Source organism: Caretta caretta, chromosome 5, assembly GCF_965140235.1.
Source record: "Caretta caretta isolate rCarCar2 chromosome 5, rCarCar1.hap1, whole genome shotgun sequence".
Taxonomy (NCBI): Eukaryota; Metazoa; Chordata; order Testudines; family Cheloniidae; genus Caretta; species Caretta caretta.
Window position 1 is genome coordinate 52,636,603 of NC_134210.1, and position 14,875 is coordinate 52,651,477.

Genomic DNA, 14,875 nt, shown 5'->3' on the forward strand with positions numbered 1-14,875 from the left:
ACGTAGAATTGTCACAGTGGTATCCTCACCCCAGTATAAGGGATGTTGCTGGAGAAAAAGGAACACAGATGCTGCATTCTGGCTACCCCAGCTGCTGGCACAGCTCTTTCGGGCCACAGGCAGGCAAAGTAACTTTGACCAAATCTGAGGCTGCTTTAAGTTGTACCAGGAGCTGAACCAAAGGGCTTCAAAAGTCGCACACAGCCTCCTTTCCCCCTTATTCCTCCTGTTGTCTTGCTCTACTGGATCAGATGATTCAGCCCCTTATATTTACCTCACTTCATAATACCTAGTCTAAATATTGTAACATGATATGCTTCTTTAAAAGGTGAAAGGACATTCTGAGGATTTTACTTCCTTTCAGGATGCAAATGTCCAAAGAACAAACTCATTCTAAGGCAGGGGAGGCCAACCTGAGCCTGAGAAGGAGCCAGAATTTACCAATGTACATTGTCAAAGAACCACAGTAATACGTCAGCAGCCCTCCATCAGCTCTGCCCCCCCGCTCCCACTGCTTCCCGGCCACTAGAAGCCCCTGCTTCTCTCCCTGCACCTCCTGATCAGCTATTTAGTGGCGTGCAGGAGGCTCTGGGCGGGGAGGGAGAGGAGTGAGTGCACTGCAGGCTCAGGAGAGGGGGCAGGAAGGGGTGGAGTGGGAGCAGGGCGTGTGGCAGAGCCAGGGGTTGAGCAGTGAGCACCCCCTGGCCCATTGAAAAGTTGGTGCCTGTAGCTCCAGCCCCAGATTTGGTGCCTGTACAAGGAGCCACGTATTAACTTCTGAAGAGCCGCATGTGGCTCTGGAGCCACAGGTTGGCCACCCCTGTTCTAAGGCATCTATGGAAAGCAAATCAGAGTACTTGAGATCAGGAAGCTGTGGATCAGATATTCCTTCTTTTTTTGAATCACTACTGCCCAGAGATTTTTCTTTGAATATAATAATCAGACATACAATAAACCAAATACAGTAATATATATACATATAAATATAACTTACATAATCATGAAAGGCTTTAGCTTCACTTGAATGTTCACACGTTTCTCGTCTTTCTGGAGCTGCACAGTAGAGATCCCAAAATACACTACAAGTTAAAAATAATGAGTTATAAAGATAGCAAGGAAATAATTATAATATACTGACCTTATATCTATAGATCACCTTCTGCCAAGGATCTCATAACTCTTTATACATATTAATGAATTAACCCTGATGACAGCCCTGTGAGGTAAGAGAGCACTATCTTCTGATTCTCTGAGGCATGTAATGATATGTCCCGTTAAGGCCACTATAGTTTAGTCCAAGAATATCAGTACTGCTGCAAGTTACTTTAGAGCAATGGCTGGAACTCTATATTAACCTTCTATCTTTGTGTGTGCCTACATTTACTTCCACAAAACACCACTTGGCATAAAGAAGCTGAGACTTGTCCAAAGTCACACAGTAAGACAGTGGGGATAAGAACAGGAAAAGTACCTAGATCTTCTAAGTCGCTGTACTGTGCTTTAACCAAAAGACAATAAAGCAGCATATATATGGGTAAATGTAAAAAGTGGTAAAGAATACCATGATATAGTCTTGGCTTATAAATAGTGAAAAAAAGATTGTGATGCCTTTAACAGGCCCTTTTTACACTTTGGAAAGGAGCAGTGTTTAAATATAGTGTTAAAACAGAGTTTATATACTTCTCCCTCTGAACTGTTTTTAACAGGATTTAGCCAGCTGTATTCACTGAATAAAATAAACAATGTTTACATATAGCGTTTGAGGTATTTTATCATTGCAGTCTCAAAGTCCCTGGAATCAAAAGATCTGCTATTTATTAAAACACTTTAAAGAATAAAATCAAAACTGAATTTTATTTGGCTGACCTCAGACATATGTGTTGGAGTTCTTCTAAGACCTCTTTCACTCGTTTCCCCAAGAATGCAGTTCAACTCCAGTCTCATTACTTGGGTTCCTTTATTTGGCATACAACAATGCTGCGCTGCATTTATCCGACTCAAGCAAAGGAGGTGGGTATAGGGCGTACCACAAATCCAAAGTTACACTGTTTTATGTTTCAGCTTATTTTGTCTGTTGTAAATGGTTTCCTGAGTACCCCTTATCTTAGCTATCTTTTAGCTTTCTGACCCATTTACAACCCTAATTCTGTCTCCAAAGAAATGAGCCCTCACCCATAGCCAACTAGTCACGTCAAGCCAGACCTATTCATGTCAAGCCAGTTTAAGTCCTTAGATTTATCTTTTGGTCATCATGCCATAGATCATAATTTAGGAAAACTTTAATTGGTGTACTGACAATTCCACTGCAGGCAATCACTATTAAAGATGAACACAGAGGCCAGGAAGACATAAGGAGCAAAGTCTCCTTATAGAATTTCAGACACAGAACTCTAAAAGAAACATTTGGTAGTGATTATGCCACTTTGCACAGTTATGTACTTATTACCTACTTTCCTGGGGCCAGGTGGAACTACTATGTCACCCGTAACTTCATCCTTTGTTGTCAGTAATCACCATGATTATCCATTCATAGAGTATATATGTACATAGCAGATGTGTCTGGAATCTCCATACTGATACAATTCATCTTGGCAAAACAGCAGTTCCTATGTTATGTTATATTCCTATGAATTATGTTTTCATCTGCTGTTCCAATATTAAACTTTGGGATACTATATATACACACAGACACATAGATACATGTAAGTAAGTGTGAAAAAGTATAAGGCACTCATGTGGCATACCTGTCAGAGATAATGAGCTACCTGAGGAAGAGATGGGATTTGCAGAGTTTTTTATGCTGTCCATTTACATCATTCTTTATTTTACCCCGTTGATGTTAGTAAATTACTTTGTAAGCCAACACCATAGAATTCTTCCAAATGAGCATGCATGCACTTATTGATTTGACCATGTGGATATCAGCTGTAGATGTTAAAGGCCCCAAGTCAGTAAACTACTTAAAGCTGTGGAAAACTTTAAGTGTGGATTTAACAAGCCAGGCCCTCCTTGAGTGCCTCCTGGTGGCATGAAGGTGCCCTACAGGGGCCCAGCATCAGTTCCACCCCACTCAGAGTCCCTTCAAACACACCAGCACTCCCTTGGGTAACCTTGTCCCAAGGTAATTTATTATTATACATGTCTCGAAGACATAAAGTCCCATATTAGAATTCAAAACACCTCTGCCTCTGCTGTCTTTTGTCACTCTAAAATCTTCAGTCCCCAATCTTCCTTCAAATGAAGGGTTCCTTGTTTATTCCCATCATCCCCAGTAAAGTTTAAAGGCTAAAATGAAGCAATAACATAAACAATGTCTGCCCACCCTGGGTTTAATGAAAGTCTCATATCCTTCCTGAGTTCTTTCCCAGTCCCCTGCTCCTTGTATGGGACAGTGGCCACAAAGCCTCTCTCCACAGCCTTCCTTCACCCCTGCACTCATAAACATTGGCAGGAAATGTCCCCTCTCCCACTCTGGAGGCCGCTGACTTCTTTCAACCTCAGTTTTCTCCCAGATTCCTGCCCCTTATATAGGGTGATAGCCATAGAGGGACTCCCTAGCTCTTCCTATGGCTCTGGAGTCTTCACCATCCATGTCTCCCTGTTTCTGACCTATGTCTCCTCTCTCCTGGCTCCCCAGACTCCTTATATAGCTCCTGCCCTCTCATCAGATCTAACCATAGCACCACTGTTCAGTAACCCTCTGACACTCACTTAAGTCCAGCCCTATTTAGCAAAGCACTTAACATCACGTTTAAGTCATATTTCAACTTCAATGAGACTTAAGCACATGCTTCAAGTTAAGTATGTGCTTAAGTGCTATAATGAATTGGGGCCACAGGCAGTAATGTTGATCGTGTATTTTATGTCATTTTCCTATGACAATATAAAGTTTTTCATCTCTGCTTGTATTCTTAACCTAATGTTTTCCCATATGAAAACTTATTTTTAAATCATTATTTACTGCAAGACTCACTGTAAATAAAGTATTGAAACCTGTTCCAGTTCTAATATGATGTGTTAACACTGTCAACTTCGTAATACACCCTTTTGCCCTAGCAAAAGAAAGTTTTGGAGAAACAATTGGAGTGACGAATACCACAGGCTAAGGACTTCAACATGGAACTACTTCTTTTCTTAGTAAAATAATAGGGGAAATAATGAAATCTAAAACAATATGGCTATGCTTCTTAGATATGCTTTTTTAGGAGACTCCATTGTTATTATTAGCTTCTTTCATTGTTTTCTACACCAATTATTCTTGATGAACTCAGTATAATTTGTACAAAATTCACCTGAATTTCTTTCATGCCTCAAAAGGTTAATAAAAAAGAATTTGTCAGCTTAAAACAAGGAGGAAAATTTGGTATTTTACTGTTCTTTTTCCTTCAATTTTAAGCATAGCCATTCGACTCCACTCTCAACCTACTTTAATTGGAAGGAAAGAAAATTATTAACACTTACCACCACCAAGAGTGCAAGAATCCTGGAGGCTCCCCCAACGTGATGTTTTTTTCCCATCTTATCTAAAAGGAATAAAAATAAAGTATTTTATGTTTTTCCACTCAGTCTGAACAAGATACATTAACTAATCTACCCAGATAGGAAAGAGATAATACATGATTGTGCAGTTAGAAAAATATTTATCGTCATGAATTTGGGATGACCACATAACTTAACACATCATATCACCATGTACTCAGCATTTGTCACATATTTTGCAGAAAACCTATTTTAGAAATGTTTCAGTGTTTTTAAAATTTTTATTGGTACTACATTTTGTATCCCTCTGCCCTTAAGCTAGATATTTTAGTTAAGCCCAAATGTACTGGTATGAGAGAGAAATTAAAAGTAATACATTTAAAAATACCTCTAAAAATTGTATACAGTGAACATGAGTCAGAGAATTTAAAGAAAAACTCAAGATGCTCCAAGGGTAATCCTAATGACTCAGCAGGTGGCAGTCTTCCCCCCAGGTCCAAACTGCACCCGTGTTTCAGCGTGGTAAGGAGCACTGTAGAAGTGTTAGAGGTAACTAATATTCAACAGCAATTTTCACAAAGGTACAGCTGTTAGGTAGAAGGGAATATCTAAAAATAGGAATTTAGCTAGGACAGAGGGGACATCACAAATCCCTCCACTAGTTACAATTGGATATAGTAGTATTTACTTGCTGTCCTAAACTATGGAGAAGTATTGGTGTTTAAACATGCAACATTATGACGCAGAGGTAGCAGCGACTCTATGTCAGTGGTGAGTGAAATGAGTTCTACTTTTGTGAAATGCTTGGGGATCCTTTGGTATGAAAGGTGGTGATGTGTAAAAATAATATTATTAATAAAATGGACAATGATTAAAGCTTGGATTTTCAGACGAACTTGAGACAGCTTGGTACCTAACTCCGATTGAATTTCAAGGCCCAATTCTCAAGGAATTTCAAGAACAGCTGATCAGACACCTTTCAGGTTTGCATATAGCTGGCAAGAAGAGGATACACACAGCCCGAAGGTCATCCCAAACAAGCACCAATAAATCTGTTCTACCATGTTATGATGTACACCTCTACCCCGACACAACGCGACCCAATATAACGCGGGTTTGCATACAACACCGTAAAGCTCCGACACGTGGCTCTGAGCAGCGTGTTAAGGGTGCCAGGCCGGGCCAGGGCCGAGGAGTTGGATAAGGGGCAGAGGGTCTTGGGGGCAGTCAGGGGCTCTCCCCCGCCTCCCCAGGTCTGGGAGGCGGGAGCTGTGCAGGGGGGGGATTTTGGGGGGCCCCACAGTCCCAGAGTGACCTGGGGGATTAGCAGGGGGCCAGGAGCAGCCTGCTCCGCTTCCCTTGCCCTGGCCCCAGCCATGTCACTCGGAGGAGGGGGCTTGGGGGAAGGGATCCCCCCCGCACTCACTGGCAGCAGCGGAAGCGGAGCAGCCCGGCCCCAGCCTGCTCCAGTCCGCCAGCTCCCAACCGAGATGCTCCACTTCCCGCCGCAGGTGAGTACGGGGGGCATCCTTTCCCCAACCTCCCCGCACTCACCGGCGGCGGGAAGCGGAGCGCCGCAGCTGGGAGGTGGCGGAGTGGAGCAGGCCAGGGCCCCGTTGCTCCACTTCCCGCCGCTGCCGGTGAGTGCCTGTCAGGGGGCGGGGGGGTGTGGATAGGGGTCGAAGCAGTCAGGGGACAGGGATCAGGGGGGTTTGGTAGGGGGTGGGGTCCTGGGGGTGATTAGGGACAGGGGGTCTCTGGAGGGGGCGGTCAGGGAACAAGGAATGGGGGGGCCAAAGCAAGTTCGATATAACGCGGTCTCACCTATAATGCAGTGAGATTTTTTGTCTCCCGAGGACCGCGTTATATCGGGATAGAGGTGTATTGTGTAAATGCTGCTTACTTAACAGCAAAACTATTTTATACATTTTTTTAAAAATTTATTGGGACTATTTTTTATATCCTTTTGCTGGTAAAGTCATGAACTAACTACACAGGGCTCAGGAGAAAACAAATAATGACAGCTAGGGATATAAAAAGTATCCTTCCAAATGTACAAATACTGCGTAAACTATAGACCAGATAAAGTGTAAATTGGAATAAAAGGCAAAGCAAGAAGTATAAAAGCAATTTTTAAAAAATTAAACTCTTCAGATGCACTGGAATCAAGAAGACTACATGCGTCCATTGGGAATAACTTGAAAACTTAAATAGATCACCAGGAACCGATGCTATTCTTCAACGGGTTCTAAAGTAAACATAAAATAATGTACTAAGAAAGATGTATAGTATGTACTTAACACCAAAACTGTTAATGAAGACTGGAAAGTCATTGATCTGGAGTAAAATTCATACCTGTGCAGAGGGCCAACATAAAGCCTATGTACTACTTAAATCCTTCAAAACATGGCTTGAGGGGGATCTAACTGGTGCATAAGCTTTGTGCTGGCCCTCTTCACAGAGGTACATTTCACCCCAGTCAGCATCTTCAAAACAAGAGCCTGTGAGAAATAAGAGAGAGCTCTCTCTTATTTTTTATGCATATTATATGTTCTTCTGTTTACTTGCTGGACATTAATCCGTCTGACTGCATACATTTAAATCTAAAGAGTCTGTTAGGAAGAGCAGGCAGGAAATGAAACAATTCCAGAGATATCTTCAGGGAAAATATCAAGGGTCTTTAAGAGAACAATGAGTGAGCTATTAATAGGGAAATACCTACCTTACTGTCACCAGCCAGATTAACCAGATAATTTTTCCAGGATTAGGACATAAGACACTGAACTGTTAAAAAAGCCCTGCATAGAGAGGAAGGGGCATGGAGAGTGAGTGGAAAGCAGCTGGGGGAAAACACTGGGACAAATAAAAGGGAAAGAGAATTTGCTGCAGGGGAGCCTGTCCCTACCACCTCAGAAGTTGGGTTACCCGAGCTACGTGGAAGTTACCAAAACTAGCAAGGAAAGGATAAGGTATAGGTAAGACGCAATGTGTAGGCCGTTTGTTGTTTTACCCGTTTTCTCCACTTGTTGTGATCCTTTGGATGAATAAACAATGCGTTTGTTTTGAAAAAGCTGTTTTGAGTCACTTTAATCAACTGTTGGTCACATCTCCTGAAGGAAATTCTCTTGCAGGAATCAAGAGGAGCCACAATTGATTAATAGGGGGGCTGCAACTCAAGAGATCCAATGTAAAAGTAACTGACCTCCGAAGTTCCAGCCTTTAAAAAGGTTAAGGAAGGAAAGCCTATCGCCAGAGGAGTGTACTTGAAAGGGGACTATGAAAGGGTCCAAAGTGCAGCTCACCCTGTAACTATGACAGAACCCAAGGGGATTCTAGGACTTACTGACCTGTGAATCTCAGTTCTAAGAAAATTCATTTAAAAAACAGAGTATCACAAAATCTGGGAAAGCTTTAAAAAAACAATTCCTTAGGACATTATTTTACAGACTAATTGATTGTAATGTCAGATTTCCTGATATCCATCTCAAATTTTCCCTTTCTTAACTTTGTCCCATTACTTGTAGTTACACTCGCTTGTACAACTTTAAATAATGTCTCTCGATCTTTGTTGCTTACACTTTTCAAATAGGTATAGACTGTTAGTCATCACTTAGCTAAGCTATACATATTTAATTCTTTTAGGGCCAAATTCTCAGCCTCAGAACTGTTCTAAATTTTGGCCTTCGATAGCCTCATGGACTGTTATGCTCAGTTGGGAACTGCTAGAACACATAGGTGCTCTAGCCATGCCTCTTTCTTCTGGCCCTGCCTCCTAAACTGGAACCAGAAGAGAATGTGGCTTCGGAGTGCCTCATATGTAACCTGCAAATCCCCCACACCACAAGAATCTTCATTTGACCTGCTCTGGTGGATTTGTAGTCCCATTCCACCTATGGATCAAAACAAAGAGGACAAAGCATGGTAGAGAATCTAAGCCCTCATCTTCCCTTATAAATTAACCATCCAGCTACTTCATTTTTGTTGCTCTTCTCTCACTGCCCTCTAATATGCCAATATAATTCTCATAACAAGATATTAGGAACTGAATATAGCAATTCAGCTGCAGTTGCACCAAACTTATATAGAAAAAAGAAAAGACTCTGTGATACAGAGATTCACCATATGCACCCCAAAACTGAACCGGCTTTTTTGGCACCATATTCCATTGCAAACACATGTCTAATCTGCTATCCACTATCACTCTCTTATTTCTTTCATCATTGCTGCTTGCCAGGATTCTCTGCCCCACTGATTTATCTGTGTTTTGGGTTATTTCCCATCCAAATGTGTTAATAATATACAGTTTTCAAGATGAATCACATTTTATTATTTTCAGCCCAGATTTCTAATCTTTCTATGTCACTTTGTATTATTTTAAAATGTGTGATCATTTTAATTTATCCCAACATAGTATCTTCTATAAATGCCATCAATGTTCTGTTTACTCCTTCTTCTATACCATTGATGAAGAAGTTAAATGAAGCCCATGGATCTTTGCAGTATTTAGTAGATACCACACACCAATTCAATGTTGCTATTTATCACTGCCTCTTGTTCAAGATAATTCAGCCACTATTAGTCCACATTATAGTGCTTCTGTCTTCTCAGATTTAAATTAATTTTGACAGCAAGATTTTGGGAGACACCATATTGAAGGCTTTTCCAAAATTCAAATGTCATACCTAAATTGTTCCCCTCATCCACTCACTTTGCAAACCTACCCTAAAAACAAAATAAGCAAAGCTTTATCTTGCAAAATGTATTCCTTATAAATGAATGCTGTTTTTGCTGAGCCATAAATTATCCTATTAATTTTTTATATTTTTCTCTTAATTATTTTGCCCCTACTTTAATAGAGAGAAAAATTGGATATACCAGAAGATAACTGCTGGAAACCCTCTTTATTTAAAAAAAACAACAAAAAGTTTTACCACAAATTTGCTATTCTCCAGTCTTCCAGTAGCATGCCAGTTGTCCAGGACTGTTCAAAAAGTCATCAGTAGCAAAATAAATTTATTACCATTTGAATCTGTACCACCTGGGATAAGTGATTTTGAGATGTGGAAATTTTCCAAGTTATTACCTTGCCTGCTCTTTATTCAATGCTGTTTTCCCAAGCTCTTCTTTACTTCCCACTTGTCAACTTATTTTCTTAAATATTCTTGTTAAAGAGAGATTTTAAAAAGGAGTTCAGTATCTCTGACACACTGGTCATTTTTTCCTATCATAGACAAAGGTTGCTGAGAAATTTACTTGGATTTTCAAAAGATTTACAGGCTCCTTTAACAAAGACTATGAAGACAAAATTAACATAAGGTAAAAGGCAAAAGTACCATCAGGTGTTAAAACTGGTTAATCAACAGGACACAAGTAGTTATAAGACATAATTGCTTCTTCAAATTAAGAGAAGTTGTTAATTGGTATCATAGGGATATGTACTGAGACCACTGTTGGTCACCATTATCTATGGTGTATATAAATGGGGACAGAGTCTGGAAATATAATACAGTATAATACATTTCATTGCCGTGTGTTTGGAATGGCTGCATTATACACAGGTGGTGAAACCATGAGTAAGTTATACAGGTCATCCCAAGCAAATACTAATAAAATCATGTATTCCCTAAATGCCACATTTGTTACAGAAAACAAGTGGGATCTTTAAGTAGTGAAAGACAAGGAGGTAAGGGGTACAAATCACACCAGTGAATTGTTGTGCGAAGTTGGGGATGCCTTGTGCCAGAGATGGGTGAACACTTGGTTAGCACAGACTTAAAAATCCAGGTTTATCACTATAAACTGATATTCACAGTGTTGTTTTATTCCTTTTTTTAAAAACCACATACAGTTATTCTATTAGCACACATTATCAAAATTGTGAAAGAGAAGAAAACAATGGGAAACGTACCTCTGATAAAAATGTCTGGGCAGATTTCTGTGCTCCTACATGGAGCAGATATTCATATACATACAGTGCTAACCTGGAAAATGAATGAACAAAATGTATTCAGTATAGAAAATCTGTCTGCTGTTTGCTCTGGTTTGGTTTGTTGCTTTTTTTTTCTTTACAAATAGTCTCAGAAATTAACATATTGAACTATGTACTGCTTGATTGCAGAAAACATCAGGTACTAAAAGTGTCAGATCTACTATTATCTCAATTCTCAACTTTTAAACTAGAGTATGTGGGTCAATCGTAGGAGAGCTGTTTAAATAACACTTAACAAAATATTATTAAAAAACCAAAATTAGTCTATGTCAATATTTTAATGATATTTTGGACAGATGCCCAGTTAGCTCATAGCAGTTCAGTTACTGATGCTCTATATTTACCCACACCAAGCCAAGTCTGCAATAAAAAATACAACATATCCATAAATTATAGCAATGCTGAATTTTTTTCAAAGCAAATTATTCTTGTGGAAGGTACCAAACCTTTAGCACCTTTGACCAATATTCTTTGTTTATTTACAGAACATGTAAACCACAGGCTGCAGCAGTAAAAGCTTCCTTTGCTTAATCAATAATCAATGCACCCCCAAGTCTGGTGTAGAGGGAGGGACCATCTCCCTAGGGGAAAGTGTGAGTTAATCTTAAAATCCACTGAATCCCTTGCATTTCTACTGAGATTGACGTTAAGGGTGTCAGTTATGGTCACAGCTCTGGAATGAGCTCCACAAAAGTAGATCCCCCAGCCGGGCAAATCACCACTGAAATCAATGAGGCTCCATGCAAAGCTCATTGCATGACTGGCGCAGATTTTGTGAATACCTGTGCACTAAAACCAGGGCTGAGAACACCATCTCACACAGCCCTCAGAAATGGCAAAGCTCAGGCCCTCATAACACAAACTAGATTTGAATCAGTGACCTATCGGTGAAAAGCTTTCTATCCCGCTTCCTTTTCCCCCAAGAAACCACCCCCCAGCAGCACACTTTTTCTCACAACGCAGCAGTGTCAGATCTTTCCAGTATACATTTCGATTTGGGCAGATTTACATCTTTTCTGAAAAAAACGGTTCTGCACAGAAATTGCATGTAAAATGTCTCTGCCCAAGAAAGGAAAGGGAGTCCAGCTATTACACTGTTTTAAGGATGTATTTCTAAAACAGAAAAATGGCTTTGTTTTTCATTCTGCAAGCAATCTGAGAAGAATTTGAACTAAATGCTGTCACTGTTTTTAAAAGATTTATATGTGACAATATAAAATACAAGGGAGGAGTTCCAAAATACAGATTATTCTTGATCCATATTTTGCTTAGAGTGTTCAGTCTCCTCTACTATATCTCCAGTATCATAAATAAAACTATAGACTTGATTTCTCCTGTATCTCTTAAAGTAACAAAATCTTGGATTCCTTCTAGTCTGAGCCCTGAAAGTGGTGGTAATACGCACATTTTTATATTCAGGAATATCACATGTACTTACAAAATAATGCTGATATTAATTTGCATTAAACGCCCTTCAATGCCCACCATTCTCATAACACTATAGCGGGGGAAGTATTTTAAGCATTTTAATAGGCTACTGCACTCTTAGGTGCTCAATTACTAATGAGGCTCTCAGACCCTAGAGCGATGGGTGCCAATAAAAGAACCTGGAGAGATAGAAGATCATTCATACTGTAGTTTCTCACTTCTAACATACTTTTCCATTATTTAATCCAGAGTTGGTGGGTTACCTGGCTCCAACTTGTCAGATTGCAAGTGTGAACAAGAAAGCTGAAACTTGGTGACTTAATTCTTTCTACTTGTATCCTCATTCAAATTTTAAGAAATTTGTGAATGTACCCAAACTCTAAAACCAGAATGATCCAAAAGGGAAAGAAATGAAATTTTTATAAAAATAATCAGGATAACTTGACACCTAAAAATATCTGTAAAATATTTCTGCATTTAGTCCTTCTGAGACACAGAAGCTGTTTTTTTCTTCTTCTTTGGTTTTTGTTAAAAACAGCATAATCTCTGGTAGTTTAAATCCACAGTCTAGATGTAAAAGGATTGATAAGGCCATATTCTTTCTCTCATTGCAAAGGAAAACAGGAAAGCACAAGAACAAAAAGTTTATTGAAGAAACATCAAAATCATAAGACAATCATCTAACCAAAGCTTCAGCAAATATTGTACAGAGATATCTAACCTACACTGTAGTACTTTAATATCTAAAAAAAAATGTGTAAATCTCACCCAAAGACTCCTGGATCCACCCTGTAAAGCAGACAACACCCTGTTGGAGCTCCAGTATTAAGCACATCTCTTTTCTGCCCTATGTGCTCCTCTAGCCAGTGTGTATTTTGAAAACCCAAGGCTTTCGCCTAGCATTCCCACAGACCAAAAACAAACAAAAAAACCAATCCCAGTTCTAAAAACTCTACCTGAGTACAGTGAGTGTACTCTGCAAATTAGAATAAGGGGTTTATAATAATGCCACAGACTTTCGGAGATGAATTATTACATCCTGGTTTAAATTATCAAAGTAGTAACTGTGGGAAGAAAAGGTGGAACAATATGCAAAAATACCCTGTCTACACGAAAAACCGGTTCAGATTTCAAAGGAATAAGACAAAAGATATCCCTGGTCTTAGATCTTGAAGAAGACTCTCCTGTGGGAAACTAAATCAGGATCATATTTATTGAGTGACTGCACAGTCCCGTTGGTAGAAAAGTCTAGGACCAATTCAGAGGAACAGCTTCCTTGTACAAAAGTGAAGCAGGAGGAAAAGCACAGGCTAATCCAAATGGTTCTTATCATCTCTAATTTTTTCACATCCCTTGTTGTTATTCTTTTAGGAAGTCTTTAGGGAAGTTAGTATTATAAATTCATCCAAAAATAAATGTATTTGCCTCAGAGATAAAAGAAAGATAATACTGTTTTCTGCATTAGCCACAGCAGAGGGATGAATGAAAACTTATGCTCTGTGGAAAGACAGCTGAAGAAATCAAAAAGGTGCAATACAGAGCTACAGTGCAACAAGGGGGAATAAGGGAGATAGTGACTACAACGACGCAACAAAGAAAGACTAGAATAAGGAGGTTTAAATAGACATAATCTAGGCATATAAAAATTGACAGATAAAATAGATTGATTAATTTTCTGGGCTGGTGGCGAAGAAAAGATCAGTGAGACAAACTTTGCCTCAGAAGTGCTCAGGCTCAAAGTGATTTTTACAAGGAATGTCTTTACTTGACAGACTAGTGTAAGAAATGGACTACCAAACAGCAAGTATTACTGTCAAGCTGTCACACTCCCTTACTGGCTGATAGTAAATACCTAGGCTGAGGTAAAGCAAGGTGACTAGTACAGCTTCTCTCCATCCTAAAATTTTCTGCAGGAGAATTTTATATAGGTCAGGTTTTTCTCAGATTTAGTCTCAGTTAAGACAAGCAGAGTCTCTCAAAGTCCTTTGGCATCATCCAGCTTGAGAACACAGCAACTACCAATGTGTTAATCAGCGGTGTCAGAGGTTTGCTGATGTACCTCTTGATTTAGTTGGGGATTGGTCCTGATTTAGTTGGGTGCTGGTCCTGCTTTGAGCAGGGGGTTGGACTAGATGACCTCCTGAGGTCCCTTCCAACCTCGATATTCTATGATACCTCTTCTATGAATTCAAGACTATTTTTTCTGGATACTCTCAACGCTGAAATTTTGCTAAGCTGGTCTGTTTTTCTGTCTGCTTCTGCTCTTCGTTTGAGACAATGTACACAGAAAAATAGAACCACAGCTGGAAGGGACCTTGAGAGGTCATCTAGTCTCACTCCTATACTGAGGCAGTCCCAAGTATACTTAGACCATCCCTGCCTAACCTGTTCTTAAAAACCTCCAATGACAGGGATTCCAAAACCTCCCTTGGAAGCCTATTCCAGTACTTAACTATCCTTATAGTTAAACAAAAAGTTCTAATATCTAACTTACATCTTCCTGACTGGAGATTAAACCCATTGCTTATTGCCCCATCTTAATAGGACATAGAGAACAATTGATCACTGTCCTCTTTATAACAGCCCTTAACATATTTGAAGACAATTAACAGGTCTTCGCAGAGCCTTCTTTTACCGAGAATGCCCAGTTTTTTAACCTTTCCTCCTAGGTCAGGTTTTCTAATTCTTTCATCATTTTTTCTTGCTCTCCTCTGGATTCTCTCAAATTTGTCCACATCTTTCTCAAAGTGCGGTGCTCAGAATTAGACACAGCATGCCATCTGAGACCTCACCAGTGCTGAGTAGAGTATTATTGGATAATAACCTCCCGTGGTCTTACGTGTGACACTCCTGTTAATATATTCCAGAGTTATGTTAGCCTTTTTAGCAACTGCATCACATTACTGGTTCATACTCAAAATGTGATCTACCAAACCCCCAAATCCTTTTCAACAGTATTACCACCTAGCTAGTTATTCC

General features: G+C 39.7%; 1 protein-coding gene across 4 annotated transcripts in view; it reads right to left on the minus strand.

Moving 5' to 3' along the window:
* The window catches only part of SSBP2 (single stranded DNA binding protein 2), a 278,870-nt gene that overhangs the window by 197,305 nt on the left and 66,690 nt on the right, over positions 1 to 14,875 (minus strand). For all 4 annotated transcript variants that reach the window (XM_048851560.2, XM_048851558.2, XM_048851559.2 and 1 more), the window contains exons 2-4: positions 10,388 to 10,460; positions 4,462 to 4,523; positions 995 to 1,079 (exon numbers count right to left, since the gene is read on the minus strand). In XM_048851560.2, the coding sequence (XP_048707517.1) occupies positions 995 to 1,079; positions 4,462 to 4,523; positions 10,388 to 10,460 (220 nt within the window). The remainder of the gene's footprint in view (positions 1 to 994; positions 1,080 to 4,461; positions 4,524 to 10,387; positions 10,461 to 14,875) is intronic.